This window comes from Rhamphochromis sp. 'chilingali' (assembly GCF_963969265.1).
Source record: "Rhamphochromis sp. 'chilingali' genome assembly, chromosome: 15".
Lineage (NCBI taxonomy): Eukaryota > Metazoa > Chordata > Actinopteri > Cichliformes > Cichlidae > Rhamphochromis > Rhamphochromis sp. 'chilingali'.
Genome location: NC_137942.1, coordinates 32,619,023 through 32,637,732, shown reverse-complemented (window position 1 = coordinate 32,637,732; position 18,710 = coordinate 32,619,023). Strand labels below are relative to the sequence as shown.

Here is an 18,710-nt window from a genome sequence, read left to right as displayed (position 1 = left end):
ACTGCAATGATCTTTTCAGTTTTTATTTACATTGACACAGTGTCCCGACTCTTTCACAATAACAAACAGAAACACACAGTGAAATGGATTAGGACTGCTTTTCCTCCACCCCATTATAAGAGTTGAAGGGTTATAATATTCTAGTCACAACAAGTCCTTTACCTTTATGTAACCAGGAAGCCCCTACAATATACATGATGAGTGCACTCAGTTAGGTGGGAAGACATGCGATGGCACTTGCTCACAGATCGTTTGCACAGAGAGCAAAGCAATATCAGTAAGTGGTGAGTCACCACTTAATACAGAGAGAGAGGGAGACAGCGGTGGGGGTGTGGGGTGGATTAGTCGGTGTAATCCCAGCTGACATGCAGCAGGACAAAAGCTTCAGATGGAGGAAGTTCCCAATCAAAAGACCCAGCTTAGGTTAACGAGCTTGTTAGTGTTTTAACGGCGAGCTACGCTCACAGTCTGCCTTTAAACATTACCGTGAAACCAGAGTATGCACACGTGTAGTTTAGATAACAATGTTAAATCATTTATAGCCGTCTAAATTCAAAGTGGAAATCAGAATTTAAAGAAATGACAATAAAGAAACTGTTAGATTTGTATTGTTGATTGTCATTTATGCTTAGAAATATTTACTTATATATGCTTAGAGTTTTGTAATTAGTTGTAGATTGGTAGAGGTTTTGATCCTTGATAGTCTGCAAACTTTGTGTGTATTAGACAGCACTTTGGGAGCATGAGAGGTCATACCGTGTCTTATTATTTTATGGTAGGATTAACGTAGTTGCGTCTGTTCTAGTCTAAGTGCTCTTTGTTTAGATGAACTGCAGGACTTCCTCACCGTGTTATCTAGGATGAACCATCTAGGGTGAGGGGGAGGCTACCCTCTTCCTGACCAAGGATGTTTGACCCTTTGATCAGCAGTCAACACACACACACACACACACACACACACACACACACACAGGCAAGGTACTCTTTGTTTGTATGTAGACGTCATATGTTAATGAACTTATGCATATTCATGTAACCTCAATAAAAGGACAGTGTATGGGAGAACGGACGAGACCAACTGGAGTCAAGCGGTTGTCCGGTTCTCTCCCGTGCACGAGTAACATGAAGAACTTTGCCTATTTGTGTCTTGCTTAGCAGTGTAATTATATTGTCTTAACGTTCCAGCGAATAGGTTTATGCTACAAACCTAACATTAATTGGTCCTTCGATGCCGGAGCCCTGGAATCGCATTCACCGAGGGGAGGAGAGGCACGCTGAAAGCCTGACGTCAGCCGGGAAGTTCCTGTGGATTCGCGGTCTGTCTTTTCTCCTCGATGAATGACGGTCGGCGGGATTCGGGCTGATATTACACTCTAAGCAACGCCAAGTAAGTTTAAAGAGGCCGACTCTATAACCGTGTCGTTGTGCAGTCTCCGCCACTGTGTGAGGCGTTGAGAAGAGGCCGACTCTATAACCGTGTCGTTGTGCAGTCTCCGCCACTGTGTGAGGCGTTGAGAAGTTCGCTACTTTGTGTAGCGATACCCGGGTTCCTTGCTACTTTGTGGAGCAAGAGGTTCCTCGCTACTTTGTGTGGCTAGAGGTGAGTTCTCCGCCGCTTTGTGGGGCGTTGAGAAGTTCCGCGGGGTCCAGATTGTGCTGGACGATAGGCCTATTTTGTGTTGTTTTTGTTGTCGTCGTCGTCGTTGTTGTTGTTGTTGTGTGAGTGTGTGCGGAGCAGAACATGTGGTCTGTGACACCGACTGTTGTTGTTATCATGGGTTTCTAAGCAACCAAGAGTGAGTCGGAGGGAGACAGACGTTTGTGCTGGACTTTGCTCCTGGCAGCACAAAGTATTTATGTAAAAAAGAGAGAGAGCGACGGCTCCACAGCTGCGCGGGTTCACGCGAGCGCGGTCACGCGGGTTTCACGCGGACCTGAGCCGTGCGGTTAATCGCAGGCTTAAAAATGGAAGAGATTAAAATGTTAGAAGTTTTCAGAAAACACACCAGCCTTGAAGAGCGTGTGGAGAAGGCCAGCCCACATCAGCAGCTATGCTCTGGTGGGTGGCTGTCCCCCCACCCCTTGCTGACACAAAACGTTAACTCTTCAGCCTGTGTGCCAGACCATAGACGTAATTGAGGTGGATAGTTGTTAAAAGTCATCTACATTACGCTTGTGGTTGCTTAAATTCAGTACGATGACATGTGAGGTGAAGTGATATAGATAAATATTTAAACTACTGAAGTGCATAGAGGCACTTGACCTGTGTGGAAGACTGTCGTCTTATTATGAACCATTGTTGAGATATACAGCACACCTGTGAAAACAACTAATATGCTGAACCCTGTATGAAACATCTAAAAGTACATGATGGAGAAGCTGAGTTGAATATGAAAGTGTAAGACTTTGCCACTGTGGGCAGAGCAACTACTGTGTGATGTTGCGTTGCAGTTTTTTTTTTTCTTCTGAGCTGATGAGCAGGCTACACATTATCAGATCGAGAGCTGTCTGAGAACTACTCTAAGAGAGGGAAACAGCGCTATGATAACTGTGATAACTGGAGTGTGCAACGTTTCCATGAGCAGTTTTCCTGCATCTTGACTTGTGTGTAGAGTGTTCATAACATCAGCATCATGTTTTTGATTATTTGTTTGTTGGGTTGAAAAATAGTTAAATAAACTGGTGATCATATTTACGGATCACCATGGCACATATCATCAGCCATGTGATTTATTTTTGCAGATGACAAAGTGAGTGTGAATGTGTCTGACATCACAGTGTTTTTGTGCACTGTGCAAGAGTAATTGCCTTTGATTGTGAGTGACAGCGGTGATTTTGCAGGTCACCAGCTATTGTAAATAAAAAAAAAAAAAAAAAAAAAGAGTGAATAAGAGGGAGAATTTATATTGTAGGAAAAAATAATCATAGGAAAAAGGTTTTGTGTTGATCAACCAAAAAAAAACAACTATAATTTCATTTTCTGCTTTTAAGAAAGGACTGTTCACAAAAACACAGAGCGAGAGAGAGAGAGAGATATGTGTTGATTAAGCAGTGATGATAATAATGAAATGTCTTAGTTTGTCACTTTCAGGTGAAAAGCAGACCTGAATCAATTTTCCACATGCAGCGGTCGGAAGAAAGTTATAGTTTAACATCATTGGAAACATGCAGGCCAAGTTTCTGGCTGACTTATTTACAGTGCCATGTGTTTCTCAACCTCACAAGCGAGCTCACTCCTCCCTGAAGATAAGGAATGCAGCTCCATGATAAAGAGACAGCAGCAAGTCCTGAGCACAAAAAGTCCCAGCAAAGCAGCAGCAATGTGGATAAACAGCAGCAGAAGAAAGCAAACCCATCTTCCTGTCTGATTGGATGAATTCCACGGAGGGGCGAGCAAGATGGCGGTGGCAGCATGTTGAAATGCTCAAAAAGGACTGAGTGACTCGGGCAAGCCACATGCAGCTAGCATGCTGGCTAGCGACATGAAAGAAATGGACCCTTCGTGATGCGTTCAACGTGCCAGCGCTGTGGTGGGAAAGGCTCCATCATAAACACGCCCTGCGCCGAGGTTCAGGCCAAGAAGAAGAAGACGATGACTTCCAAGCCCAAGAAGGTCGGCCTCAGCGTGGGCGAGCTGATTGTGAAAGCCGTGGCCGCTCTCAAGAAGGCTCTGGCTGCCGGAGGCTACGATGTGGACAAGAACAAGGCCCGTGTCAAGACCGCCATCAAGAGTCTGGTGGCGAAGGGCACTCTGGTGCAGACCAAGGGCACCGGGGCCTCCGGATCCTTCAAGATGAACAGGGTTACTGAGACCAAAGCTAAGACGCCCGCCGCGGCCAAAGCCAAGAAACCGGCAGCAGCTGCTAAGAAGTCGCCCAGGAAGGCAGCAGCAGCAGCACTTCAGCCACTAGCACGAAGTCAACCGCATCAGAGGACAATAGTGAGAGTGGCTGTGACTTCACTGTGCATGTGAAGAAAACGTTTGAGGAGAACTGAACAGTTGGAGTTTGACATTTGCCACCTGTGGAGTAAAATGGCAAGAAGAGACAGTGGGACACAGGACAAAGCTGAAGGAGAACTGCCGGCTGTTGGACTGTTGAAGTGGGAGAGGACAACAGAGTGAGAAGACTAGGTGAGAACACATAGGAATTATTTAATGTGGGAAATCAAAATTTGGGTTAGCAAACCTGGGGAAAAGAAAACTGACTGCTTAAGTTGGAAAATTGAGACGGAGTCTGAAACATTGCGAAAATAGAAACATATACAAAATCACACACACACAAGCAGAACATGCATTAACCCTACTAACAATTCCAAACACAAAATGACTCATGAAGACTCATAGCACATTAGTTAAGAAATGATTAAATAATAGCAGAGAAGTGTGTAGGAAAGGCAGCTTTAAGAACATGCTCTGCTGGAGATGCAGCTCCACAGACATGCATTAGACCTGCCTAATAACACAAACCCATGCAATGAAAATTAGCTTGTTATCTTTCATCAGTGTTAAAATAGTGTCAATTTAGCAGACACTTGTTATTAAATACTGAATTTATCTAATGCAAAAAATTGACTCTCCAGGTTGCAGGACAACAGTTTAACTTTTGTGGGAAAAAAGATCCTGGTTTGACCAACCAGTGATCAGACAATAAATTTAGTTGTTAAAATGGTAAATTGGGAGAAGCTTCCTGCTTGATTGAGGCAGCACATGTAATTTACTGTATGAGGGAAATTGTCTTTTGTGATACTATTTTGAACATGCTTTTCTGTCGTCCTGTCAACTTAGTGGGTTAATAGTTGATATGCAAATTAGTGATCGGTTTTAGATTAATGAAAGGTGACTGAATTCTAGCACGAGTGAATGAGATGTGTTGGAGTTGTTGTGTGTTGAGTGGAGACTCTAAAACACTGAGTTTCCTGCTTTGATGTGCGAGTGAATCCTGTATTTAGATACACAACTCTGAATATGTCAGAACAGACTGTTTTGTGAAGTGCATGACAGCATGTCACATGTTTTATGATGAAGGGAAAAGGAAAATTGAATAGAATAGATCTGTGGCCTAAATGAGTGAAGAGCACAGACCTGGTAATTAAACTCATAGCTAATAAGACATTAGGATTATGTTGTGTGTTGTGCAGCTGATGGTTGATTTGGAGTGAATCTAGCTGATGATTTTTCTTTTGTTGTGAAGTTGAGCCTGCCGATTAGTATGATGGTATGATGAACCATGCTAATGGTATGATTTACCTGAGATGAGGAGTTTGTGTCATGACTTAACAAGGCCTTTTTATTTTGATACTTTCACAGTGCACTGAAAGTTTTGTTTGATAATCTCTGTTATTTTTCATTTTTATCTTTTGAACAGGCACTGATTTTGTTTGTCTATTTTCTTTTCTTTAAGCAGATCTGCACGTCGGGAATTAAAAATGCTACACGTCGTCGAGAAAATTGTGCCAAGTGAGTTCTCCACATTTAAATGGACTCTGGAGAAAGCCACTTATTTGGGACAATTATTAAATGACAGTCCCAGTCCAAAAGGATTCAGCGATGTAATCCAAACTAAAGTTCTTCTTTTTCTTTTTGAAATGACGTCATTTTGCTGAGAGTGGAAACTAAATGCGACGATAGGTTCCACTATCAGCAAAGAAAGAAAGAATGAATGCATGAATGAATGAGTGAGTGAAAGGAAAACAAACTGACTGACTGGTAAAAGCTGACAAAAGCTGACAAGACTTTACTGATGTAACACGACTGTGTGAAGTTGACCCCCGCCTGGCAGGGGTGCAGATGAGTCTGTGTGTGCTTCCCTTTACAGGAGCAGAAAGATGACAGCAACACTCGAGGTTGCATGATGATTTAACCTTTTAAATGCCATTTTCTGTGTCTGTGCATTTATCAGGTGTGTTATTCATAGGCTTGAGTTGCTCACAGAGATATCTGTGACAAAGTATGCATACGCCTGCGCAAGCGTTAATATTTGCATTTTCTTTTCTTACAGCATGCCAGTTCTTCATGTGAATTGATGATGCGATTTATACCAGGACAACTGGTTGATGTTTTTTCCTACTACAGGATTTCTGGGTTTATGTGTGAGGAAAACTGTGTTTACAGGTTATGAGTGGTGATGCTGTTGCATTGTGTTGATGGGAAAATGTGAAGGTTACTTTGATAATGTGAATAACATGTGTGAAATTTCCTGTGTTGAGAACTGGTGTTACTTCTTTCCACAGCTAGGGTTGACTTTATGGTGTTTTTATGGCACCTCTGGAACCTGTTGACCTGTGTCTGACCTCTGTCTGACTACAGTCAATGTGTATTGCTAATGTTAGTTTCTTTGAGAATGCTGTGGAAGATTCAGCTGAAACGGACAAGTGACATGAGTAAAACAAATAAGAGATACAGTGTTTCTGGGGTAGTTTGATATGGGCTCATTAGCTGGCCACTTTTGAGCCCATAGTAATATATAAGTGGAGTGACTTTGCTTAAGAGCAGTCACCGATTACATTAATGTTGCCTGAGTACATGGGATGATCCATGTCTGAGGCGACTTATGAAAATAATTGTAGTTTACTGATTTGAGAAAACCTGCACATGACACTTGTCTTGCTGATGTTGAATGCTTCTTGTCCTTATGATACAATTGTTTACAGGTATGGAGTTTGATTTTACTTCCAGATTTTGTTTTCCAGGCCATGATGGTGTGTATGCAGGCTCCTGGGAGAGCCAGGTGTTAAGCAAACTTAATATGCAAGACACGCTAACATTTTCATTGCAGGATTATAGGTCCAGGGTGGTGCTGCTCCAGGGGAGGAGATGCCCTGATGTTGCCTGGGATATGATCTAGCTAATCTTTTTCTTTAAGACTGGAATCCAGGTTTGATGAGTTGACTCATGGGTGTGTCCATGCGTCAAGAGGAGGGGTCCAAGGATTAACATTAAACAATGTTTTTTATTATTGTTGCAGTGATTTGTGTGATTAGCCGTTTTATTTACAAATATTAAACCTATGCAAGTGGTGCATCCATGTTCAGATGAGGCTTTGATGGCCTATAAGTGAAGTTCACTGAACTAAAGAATGTGGTTTGATGATTGTTGACATACTCTCCAAATAGTTTGTCTTCCTAGCAAGGAAATACAGGTGCAGCAGTAATCTCCTGAGAAATCTTCAGAGGCCCAGTGAGAAGCGCATAGCTGACAGGACCAGGCAGTGGTTGAGGTCAAAGATCAAGCTGGTTGGGGCCCATCATGAAATCAGACCTTGGAGCCACAGCAAGGACCATGAAACTGCCTGCAAAATAGAGGAGAGGATCGTCCACAAGATGGGAGAGAGGCTTCAGGAGGATCAGAGATCATCTTCAGCACAGCAGACATCACACAGAGAGCTGTGCTACTAAGCTTCCAGGAAATCAAGAGGAGACTTCCCACAGCAAGATTTTAAATAAAATGAAAGATTCAATATTGACGCTGAGGAAGACAACTAAGGTGTACGACGTGCTCTGCCTTAAACCTTCAGCAGCGTTGGAACATGAAAACTCGTGGGATGAGGGGAGCGTGCCAAGCTCCATCGACAGCGCAGAAGGAGTTCGAGGATGACATCATGATTCTGTGAAAGCACAGGAACCAGAAGCTATGGTGGTGATGACAGCAGTTTCCTATGAACATCACCTAATGCTGTGCCACTATACTGTGCATACGATGACACTCTGAAGGCTGCTGGGATCATAACAGCAGTAAGACAAGAGAACCCTGCACCCTTTCCACAGAGGTGTTTCTCTGCAGAGCGTGGACAATGAAGGAGTCATAAATATCCCCCTCGCAGGATGAAGGCCTGAAGTGAGGTAATGGGAGGCCATAAAACTAGAGTGCTGAGAGGTCTGCAGCTCTGGAAATAGCTGAGAACCATGTTGACAAACAACAAAACCAACTGGTATGTTTGAATGTCTATTCTACATACATTTGGACTCTGGTCCTATGGACAACGATGGAAACAACTGGAAGAGACATTCATGACGCCCTGCAGAACTCAAACCACTCTGCAGAGAGACATGTGATGTGCACACCTGGAGGAAGCATTACCAAGCTGAGATGTTTTTGAAAATGTTACTTTTTTATTTTCACTATTAAATTAACAATTTCTTTGTTTGCTCGTAAGATGCAGTTTGCCATGAGATGAGCTCAATGAATGGGATAACTGCTAATACATTTGTTGAACTGTGTACCTTTTCAGTAATTTAGGGTGATTTGACATATGTTGAGTATAAAAATGTTTGCATTGAAACTGTCAGACATGAGGTATTCATACCTGGGAACTTTTCAGGCATAAAGGTCAAAAAGGGGGGAAATGTTAGATTTGTATTGTTGATTGTCATTTATGCTTAGAAATATTTACTTATATATGCTTAGAGTTTTGTAATTAGTTGTAGATTGGTAGAGGTTTTGATCCTTGATAGTCTGCAAACTTTGTGTGTATTAGACAGCACTTTGGGAGCATGAGAGGTCATACCGTGTCTTATTATTTTATGGTAGGATTAACGTAGTTGCGTCTGTTCTAGTCTAAGTGCTCTTTGTTTAGATGAACTGCAGGACTTCCTCACCGTGTTATCTAGGATGAACCATCTAGGGTGAGGGGGAGGCTACCCTCTTCCTGACCAAGGATGTTTGACCCTTTGATCAGCAGTCAACACACACACACACACACACACACACACACACACACACACACACACACACACACACACACACACACAGGCAAGGTACTCTTTGTTTGTATGTAGACGTCATATGTTAATGAACTTATGCATATTCATGTAACCTCAATAAAAGGACAGTGTATGGGAGAACGGACGAGACCAACTGGAGTCAAGCGGTTGTCCGGTTCTCTCCCGTGCACGAGTAACATGAAGAACTTTGCCTATTTGTGTCTTGCTTAGCAGTGTAATTATATTGTCTTAACGTTCCAGCGAATAGGTTTATGCTACAAACCTAACAGAAACTCACAGTGTTAATTTCAGTAAAAGTGGAAGCTCGAGAGAGCGACACATTTTTAAAGCCGCTGGATTGAATTGTTCTTGTCTTTGAAGTAGACGGGCTATATTTAGGTACTGTGTGAGCTGACATTTTGGGAAAATGAAACCTTTCCTGGGGCACAGAGTAAGAAATCAGACTGCTGCTGATGTTTCTCTTAAAACTTGTCTCTTACTGAATGCAGCATAAACTTAAACAATACCATCGCAGATTTTTAGAAGCCTCTTCAGTTAAATGTTGCACATTATTTACTGAGGTTCTTTAATCTGTACTGCTAACTGATCTTGTTACCCGACTTTCATGTTAAGAGTAATTTCTGTTGATGACAGCTGGGGTCACCCAAAAGTTCATGATATCCAAGCCAGAAGGCAACACACTGGGCCAGCTGAAGGAAAGTTAAGTTGAAGAGTTGCCATTGTGACACATTGGAGGAGATCCAGCATATAATGCAAAGGCACAACTGCAAGGGACAGAACGGGACTTCCAGGCAGTGATCTAGAAATAGCAGCAGAAGTGGAAGCAGTCCAGAGCTGCACGAGAACATGACCTTCACGGTAAAATGATTTTGATGGCAGGCAACAGTTTGATGGCACAGGTTGCCTGGTGGGAAGCGACCTGTCGGCAAACAAACGCAAACACGTTGCAGTCAATCGGAGGCAGGCTGTGCTGATGACTGCAACTCGTCTGCATCTCTTTTCAATAAGAGATTTGACTCAGCTGGTTGTATTCTGCTTATATTCCTACATAAAAGCAATACTGATAAGAGTCTATGTGATTTACTGTTAAATTGCAGTCTTGCAGCAAATATGTCACAATTTAAAGAGAAATATCTGATTTTTTTCTTTGATGAGGTTCTGTCTGGACTGGAATGTACGCCACTAATGTGAAATTTTGTGTAATTGAAACTTTTGTGTATATAAACAGCAACGGTTTTGCGATTATCCCAACTCTGTCATCACGAACAGATTGCATGCTAACTTAATCCTGTTCAGCTGCAAACTGATAGCAGACGAAATCCATCTTACAGCTAATGTTTCATATTAAAGATATCCACATAAAAAGCAGATTTGTTTTATTGTACTATAAATCTAGTCCTGTGTAAGCGGGATGTGAAGAAAAGTTCGAGTCTGTCTGGAGCACACACACAGCATCCAAGGCAGAGGATCCTGACTTGTGAAGTTATCACTGCATAAAAGGCGAGAGTGATCGGAAAGTTGGAAAACTGACGTGATGTGCAAGCAGAATCAAAGACTGAAGATAAATACAAAACAAAGAGTGATGTAAAGCCCCACGCATACCACATACCTCTGAAAACATGGGCAGTTTCTTGGCAAAGTCGACGACGCGAGTGATGGCAGGGGTCATTATCTTGGTGAACTCGCTGAAGACTTCCAGATCCACCTTATCTCCGTCTGAAGTGGGCATCATAGGACCCTGGCCAATATCATCGGGCTAGAAAGGAGACATTGTTCAACTATTAAATACCACAAGAAATATCTGCTGAATGAGGCGCTTAACGCCCGGCCTGTGGGTTGATTCTCTTTGCAGAGGAGGCGTATCAAAGAAGCTCAAGGAAAAATGGAGTCGGTTTAGGAGATTACAGCTTTAGAAGAACACGATGTAATATAAATGTAAATGCAGCATATACAATGTTACGTTATGATGTTACAAAACGGAAACAAATATTTAAAACTGCATGTTTCTGGTCTTTGATGCCAACTGTTCAGCGGTGTGTGCAAGATGCAAATCACATCACAGTCGTTGCATTGTTTTAGTTTAAGCACATGAATGTTCGCTCTTTTGTAATATGAGCACAATGCCTAAGAAATTATTTCCAGTTGCTGGCGAACGCTACATAAATAAAAGTGAGCTGAATCGAACTGTAACCTGAAGACTGTTAAAAACTTTAAAGCCGTCTTTACCTTCATGGAACTGTTGCCTGGTAACAAACATCTGACCTTTGCGTCAAGGTAACCTTTTGAGGTTTAAAGCACGTGCGCCTGCACGTTACACTGATCACATGGGACGCCACAGAGCAAGCTGGCCATGATGAAAAGGAGAGCTCTCAAAACGGCTTCTTTTGAAATGAAAAGAAGTCGCCTTCTTTTATGTTGATGTTTGATATCTGAAGTGGAACTGACTTTCAAGGCGCTGTTGAATTCTGGAATAACGAGCTACATGAAAGAAGGAAGGAGCTGTTGCGAGGACCAAACAGCAGCCCGATTCAAATGCCCAGATCTGTGTTATGTAATTTTTTTTGCAGTTTCTGCTGCGTTTTCATAATCTAAGATGATGCTTTATACTTTTTTCATCTCTGTTGCTGTATAATTTACATTTTTGCTTTCTATAATCTTCATATTTGTTATCTCTAAAGCACCTTGGGTGTGCAGGCAGTCATTATTGGACCGTTTGGAAGTTTTTTTTCCTGCACGGGATCCTTCTCGGTCACATTGAATAGATCTGTGTGTAATAAATACATTTTTGCATGACGCAAAAGAGCGATTGTTGGCAATTAAGGTGCAAACGGCACCTCGGTTTCCTCCACGGGCTGTGTGCCACAGCCACGGCTGACACAGACGAACAGCGTGATGTAAAACTCTGCAAAGCTTTACATCACTTTTTACAGCAGTGTCATGTTCAGTTCTCTGAACTGAACATGACACTGCTATTGACTTTCATGTGAAAAGATTTCTATTCTAGTTTATGCAACAGTGCTCAGCCTAAAGGCGATGTCCACTCAACTAAAAGCCTACCAGGAATTTGCGCTTCTGTTTCCAGCTGGAGCCCTGGGCGTTGGTGTGCCGGTGGGCTTCGGTCACCATCCTGATCAGCTCCCACTCTGCGGTGTCTGGCTCTGGCCTCGTCTGTAGCATCCGCATCATTTCCTCTTTCTTCCTCTTCTCGCGATTCTCCTCGATCAGACGGCGCTTGGCCACGCGCTTTGAGTCATCCAACACCACTATCAGACAGGGACAGGGGCAGGAAGGACACAGTAACATGGAATTGTTCTTTTTTCTGTGGGAGATGAGTCTTTATGGAAAGCCTGCCAGTTTAGTCAAAAATAGGCACAGTGAACATGCATTATTGGACCGAGGAGCTCTGATACGTTTGTCTACAGCTGAGCTGGAAACCTTTCCAATGCAGTAGCTGTTGATCGTAGGTTTTACACTGAAAGGACTTTGCTAATAGGCTAATTATGCACTACGCCTGGATGACTCTTTCACCGAGTGCCTATAATCACAGCTCTCTTCCAACATGAGTACTCTGTGCACATTCAGAGTCAGTAATAATCAATCCCTTCCTGTAAGGACACGGGCTAAATCAGTTTTAGCAAACGTGTTCCAAACATGACAACAGAAGCGGAGAATAATCACAAATAGATGTTACTTCTGTTGCATAACACTTTGTAGTAAAATCCTATATATGCTGCTGTATAAAGGCACAAACAGCTTGCATACAAGGTTGCACAGATGATATCCTGGTTACGCACTCAGTGCTAATAAAAGCACCTACTTTTGTGTACACTGCCATCCTCGTGCTTGCAAGGAGCTCTGGTGACACTGAGTGTGTTTATCAGACGTGACTGAAGTCTCCTCCTCTGCTAATCCACTGCAGTAAATGGCTTACAAATTTAAAGCACTAATGCTGCTAAAGCAAATACTAAAACAAACATAAAGTAAACATGCTACAAATAGTCTGAATGTGTGTGCGAGGTTTTTTTTAAACATCCTGGGAAAAACAAACCCTTCCCTAGATCCACACAAGCAGATGCACTTGCAAAGATGCTGATGAGCATGTGAGAGTTCCCCATTATTCATCACTCTAACTAGTTAGACTGCAACGTTGTGCAGAAATCTGTGTGAACACCCAGTAACACGTTTTTTGCAAATTTTGAAAGGGTGTACTGTTCATCTCAAATTAGAGTCCAGTACAAAGTTTTTATGTGAGAACAAAAGGCTCAGGCTACCCACGCATGCACGGGTTTCACGCTTCGATGCTCTTGCCTCTCACTTACTTTGAATGGGGCTGTGGATCCATCGTTCTGTTTTGTTTGTGATGAATATTTCCCTCTCTGTGCTTGAGGATAAGGATGACTGATTGTTGTAGTTGTATGCGAACAACGCTAGATGCCGATAGCTAGCTTAGCTCATGCTAATCAAAGCTCCGTTAGCTTGTTTTATGAAGGATTTTTATAGATGCTATAGATGATTATGCCAGCACAGCTTCAGGCACAGCTACTGCCAAACACTGTAACAATGTGCACTGCTCACGTGGGCCGAAAAAGATAAAGCCAACACAAAAGTAGCAAAAACTACTGCATAGCTTCACTTTACATAAAAATGACACAGTGCATGATTTCTTTCTTCTTCTTCTGTTTTTTTAATCAATCCATCTGGAGGCTGAGATTGGTGCAGGGGTTTGACAGGTGTCACAAATCAGGGAGCTAACTCTAGCCTCTGAACTGGACCTCTTCACCCTGTTTGTGCTCCTGCTGTCTTTTGGAACATTTTAGTGGAATTAACTGAGCAACAATTTGACTCTCTGTGAGGTAACACAGCGAACATTTTGATTTTGATGAGTAAAATTGTAGTATTTTTATCACTTTATTACTCAGCACTGGTTAGCAGCTATCAGCACTTGTACATTTGATGAATGCCCGTAGCTAAGCACACTTGCAGGCATTATCAGATTAACAACTAATCACCTTCTCTTCTAAATAGAGTAACTTCTGGCTCTAAAAGTCCAACACAGCAGATAAAACTGAGAAGTTACAATCAACTAGCACCGTAACTGCCAGACACAATCTATTTTACTTTTTTACTTCTATGTGAAATATTTATTTTTACTAGTTACTAGTTGTAATTTTTTTGTTTTACTTTTCTGTTGTGCTTTCTAGTGTGAGTTACTTTCTCTGCACAGCACCTTCAATCTGCCTTTGTGTAAGAAGGCTGCTTTTTAAATAAATGAACCTCGGTGAACTAAAAATCATTACCTTTTCTCTAAAATCTATGACGAGCTTAAAAACAAACAAAAAAAAACTCACAGTCCATGGCCATGCCCACAGAGATGCATTTCTTAAAGCGGCACAGCTGGCACTGGTTGCGCGTGATCTTGTCGATGATGCAGCAACCTTCATATTTACAGGAGTAGGACGGATGGAGATTCTTCTGGATGGTCCGACGGAAAAAACCCTGAGGAGAAGGAAAGGGGAACAGGTGTCTTCCTGTTAAAAGGGAGTTTTTTCTTCCCACTTTCACCAAAGTGCTTGCTCATAGGGAGTCAATATGATTGTTGGGTTTTTCTCTGCATGTATTATTGTAGTTTCTACCTTACAGCATAAAGCGCCTTAAGGTGACTGTTGCTGTTATTGGGGCTGTATAAATAAAAATGAATTGAACTGTTGTGAAAATTAAATCCACCAATTAAATGTTCTTGTGTTCTGATTACAATAAAACAAGTTCATTAAATGAGTCACATCACAAGGCATGTTGGTGACTGTGAGCCAAGATCCTGCTTGCCAAAAATCGTGAAGTAATGAACTGATGGCATGACTGAACATCTCTCGCAAGCTTTACACGAGACGGTTCGATTGGAATAACACAGCAGACGTGGTTTACAAAGACCTGGTTTGAACCAAAAGTGGAGCGAGGTAGGAAGTGTTACTCTGTTATTTGAAAGTTAAGTGAATACGAAACAAGTGTTTCTGCCTGAGGAAACACATTTAAATTTAAATGTTGCTTCCCTGTGAGTGTGTTATATTGAGAATAACTGCAGCCAGTTTGAGGGGCTGCTGCCAGTCCTCAGATAATAGATCAGTTCTCAGCACCTCTGTGCCAGCCATCAAGGAGTCTGCTGGCAACTCACTAATGTACAGTATGGCACATATCACTGTATTTGACACAGGAGATTGATGCTTCCTTTAGTGATTTTTCCCTGAATGTCAAACTGCTAAACACCTGGATTCTAAACATCATAAAAGGCTGTTTTTCTGTAGCCCACAAATCAAAAGGGACAAATAAAGACGCTATCAGACGTGTCAGACATGAGGCCCGATCACAGAATGGAAGGAACCAATCTTTCCACTCTTTGGCTGTGCTTTGTAAAATTGCAGTGCACAGGGGGATGGGGCTTTTTACTCTTGTTTTGTGCTGAGAAACTCATTTTTTTAAACAACATTTAGAGTATTTAAGGTGGAACTGTTAATTTCCTGTGTGTGAATCCTTGTTTTACAGCCTTCTTACTATCAAAGAGCCGGCTGCTTTGAGTGAATGTGAAACTGCACTTATTTTTCTAAACACGTGTCAGATTGCTCATCTGCTCATGTGGAAAGGGTTTATAAATATGAGCATTTTCAAAAACCACTTGTTTACATTAGAAGAAAACTTGGCGTAGCTTATGAGGCAGTGGTGTTACTGGTCCATTCTACTTCACATCAAACTCAACTTTAATTGGTTTTATGAACTGAGACCAGTCTGACAGCACTGATGTGAACTGTAGTGACAGATTTTCAGTCAAACTCACCTACTGTGTATATTAGGACACCAAATGCGTTTTCATCTTGGGCTGCAATCAGTCCCAAACAAAGTCGTCATTCTTACTCATGCTGGGAGTACAGCAACTGTGGTACCAAACAGACTAAATAAAGACTAAAGTGATTTCCTTTAAATAGTAAAAACTGAATATTTTTAAACCAGTCATGCTGCCCAGTCACATGAGGATCGTTAACAACCTAAATTGTGTAGGATGGATTGTGGCGTGATCAGAAAGTAACAAAGAGGCTATTGCTACTGAAATTGCATGAATGCTTGTTAACATGGTTCAAAGGTTGCATAATACTCAAATTATAGCAACACTGCAGGGGCGTTTGGGAGCTATGTAACTGCTGTATGCTATCCTGAGAAAAAGCTCCTCTCCACTGCAGAGCATCTATTCAGCTCTCTGACTACATACATATTGTAGCTGCACAGAATGAGCTCATCTTCATCTACACAACAACACAGCTCTGCATCAGTACGAGTGAAAGAAATGGTGTAAGATATTACTGAGGTGGATTAATACAAAGCATTAAGAATGAGACAGCCTGAACATACTAAAATCTGAGGTTGGAGAATGAATTTTGATGGTAGCTTTCAGCTCGGCTCCGGATTGAACAAAAGACTCCTGAGGGAACTAGCTAACCTCGTCAGAATAATTCAGTTAGCTGCGAAAATACATTGAGCTCACAATGGTTCTTTCTTACTGATCCTTCAGTGTTTCCTAAAGAAGTAAATGCAATTTTTATGTATAGAGTGAGGTGGGAGTGGAGGCACATGCAGGTGAAAGGAAACATAATCAGGAGGAGTAATCGTAGCTGCCTCGTCAGGGAGCCGACGGACTTTTGTACCATTTTCCTCCGCAGCTTCAATTAGCTTGGCGTAGGGACACATGATTTTGGTTTATGCAGACTCTCATGTTTACCCTACAGAGGCGGCGGGAGCCTATGGCGCTGGAGTTGGAGTCTGTCCAAGACAAGAGACGTCCTGGAGAAACAGCTGAATGTCATCATAACAGTGAACAAGTCAGTTGCTGGTAGGGCAACAGAAGACATGACGGGCTGGGGCTAGCTCGTTAGCAGTGAAAGAACTTACAAATCACACTGTTCACTATCTGCAAAAGTACTAAAGTACAGCACAAATGATACCTGGGCAGCCCACCCAACTTCACGTTTATGTGTTTCGAACACTGAGCTTTTTCACGCTTAACTATTCAGCTACCTGTAGCTCTTTGAAATCAGTTTACAAGACAGTGTGCTACCTTTAAGATTAGGCTTACACCTTCCATTTTTGATAAAACTTATCGCTATGGCCTGAATCTTGCTTACTTATGCTCCAACAGGCCAGGCCGCTGTGGGCTTTCCATGAAACACTTTTTTCATTCACTCTTTTCACTCTCCACATGTTTATACAGTTTGCACTCTGTGTTTAGTCATTAGATCTTCTTCCTCAGTGTGTCTTTTGTCCTGCCTTTCTGCCCTGAACCCATTCCTTCTTGAAGATTCTTCCTGTTAAAACAGAGTTTTTCCTTCCCACTCTTGCCAGGTGCTTGCTCATAGGGGGTTGTGTGATTATTGAGGTTTTCTTTCGATTATATTAAGTCTTTACCTTACAATATAAACTGCCTTGAGATGACTGTTGTTCTGACTTGGTGATATATAGATAACAAAGAATTGAAGTAACTGCTTTCAGATTTATAAGTTCCTTTGTGGTGATGTTAACTGTCATTTTAGAGCTGGATCAGCCACCTCTACCTCCTGCCAGAGCTGTCAGAGTGTATAATACATGACAAACTAATATCTGCACCATGTTGATACAACAGAGGTGTTATGTACCTTGCAGCCCTCACAGGTGATGCAGCGGTAGTGGTACCCAGTCGCCTTGTCCCCACACACTACACATGGCTCGTCCTTCTCCAGGTAGCTGGGGATGTATCCTGGAACAGAGACGCTAAGAGCTATAGGAGAGGAAGAGGAGGTCGAAAAGGAAGATAGGATGGAATGAGAGATGGGTGAAGGAGTGCGAACAAGGGAGTACAAGCAAGATGGATGGTGAGGCGTGATGACGTAAGGGCAAGAGTGATAAAGGAAGATCAGGATGAATGGGGTCAGAGGGAGGAAGAGAAGAAGAGGAGAAGTAGTGATGAGGAGTGGAGAAGGAAAGGAGGGGCGAGGATGAGTGTTATCACAGGGGCCTCAATGAAAGACCTGCATACATGGCCCCTACAGACTGTGATACCAGATGAAACATATACACAGTTGCAAGAATAAGACAGTATACCAATAACATGTGAGTTTTGAAGTCAGACGATTAAACTTCATCTTAGTCACAATTACAGACAACACAACCTGATTATTGCCAAGACTTGCACATCAAGATGAGAGAGAGTTCAGTTCATCGATATTTCTTCTCATCACACAGCAAGCTCCATCTCAAAGGTCAGAATTCTGATTTGATCATTCCAAAACCAGATGCTGTAGAGTGCAGTGAGGAATGCCCAGGAATGGCCAACTTTCTGCCATCTATAATCCAGTTTTGAGATCCCTCCCCAGACGCCTTAACGCCCACTCACATCCTGGGCCATCTGACCTCAGGAATTCGCATGATAAGGTGGGGCCAGGTTTCACAATGAACACACCCGAAACTCTGGCTGATTGGGACACACACCCAGTTTCACACCTTGGCTCAGGCGATTAGAGGATCATCAGGGGGTCCTTTTGTCCCTCTGTGGGGGGAAACTCCCACTAGGTTTAAATCTGGGACTCTCCACCATTTGACCTTAGAACTGAAGAAGCTTCTTGGATGAGAGGTGAAACGTCTTCAAGCAACTTAAAGAAGTCCAGACGCTTTTCTTTGCAAGCTCCTTTGACTACGATGACCTGGATGACTGAGAACCTTCACAGACATCCAAAACCAGAGTTTTCCTCTTTTTCAGCCATTCTGATATTTGTTCACTTGTGTGCTTTAGGATCAGAAGCTTCATTCTCCTATAATCTTATATGTTTTGACACAATTCTGAATTCCCATATCCCTCAATGACTGCAAGGATCCTGGCCTTGAGGAAATCAACTCTAAGCCACAATGCTACTTCCACCACACTTCACGGTGGGGATGATGTTTTGGTGCAGTACCTTTTCAGTGTCAGGCAAAAG

General features: G+C 42.4%; 2 protein-coding genes across 5 annotated transcripts in view; one reads left to right on the top strand and one right to left on the bottom strand.

Annotated features, from left to right (window-relative positions):
• LOC308410886 (thyroid hormone receptor alpha) overlaps window positions 1–18,710 on the bottom strand; it is a 116,513-nt gene that overhangs the window by 8,511 nt on the left and 89,292 nt on the right. For all 4 annotated transcript variants that reach the window (XM_080904544.1, XM_080904545.1, XM_080904546.1 and 1 more), the window contains 4 exons: window positions 17,394–17,515; window positions 14,070–14,217; window positions 11,779–11,984; window positions 10,331–10,477 (listed from right to left, as the gene is read on the bottom strand). In XM_080904544.1, coding sequence (XP_080760670.1) covers window positions 10,331–10,477; window positions 11,779–11,984; window positions 14,070–14,217; window positions 17,394–17,515 — 623 coding nt within the window. The remainder of the gene's footprint in view (window positions 1–10,330; window positions 10,478–11,778; window positions 11,985–14,069; window positions 14,218–17,393; window positions 17,516–18,710) is intronic.
• On the top strand, window positions 653–5,539 carry LOC308411977 (histone H1-like). The gene has a single exon (XM_080906048.1). The coding sequence runs from the start codon at window positions 3,506–3,508 to the stop codon at window positions 3,971–3,973; it is 468 nt and encodes a 155-aa protein (XP_080762174.1). The 5' UTR covers window positions 653–3,505; the 3' UTR covers window positions 3,974–5,539.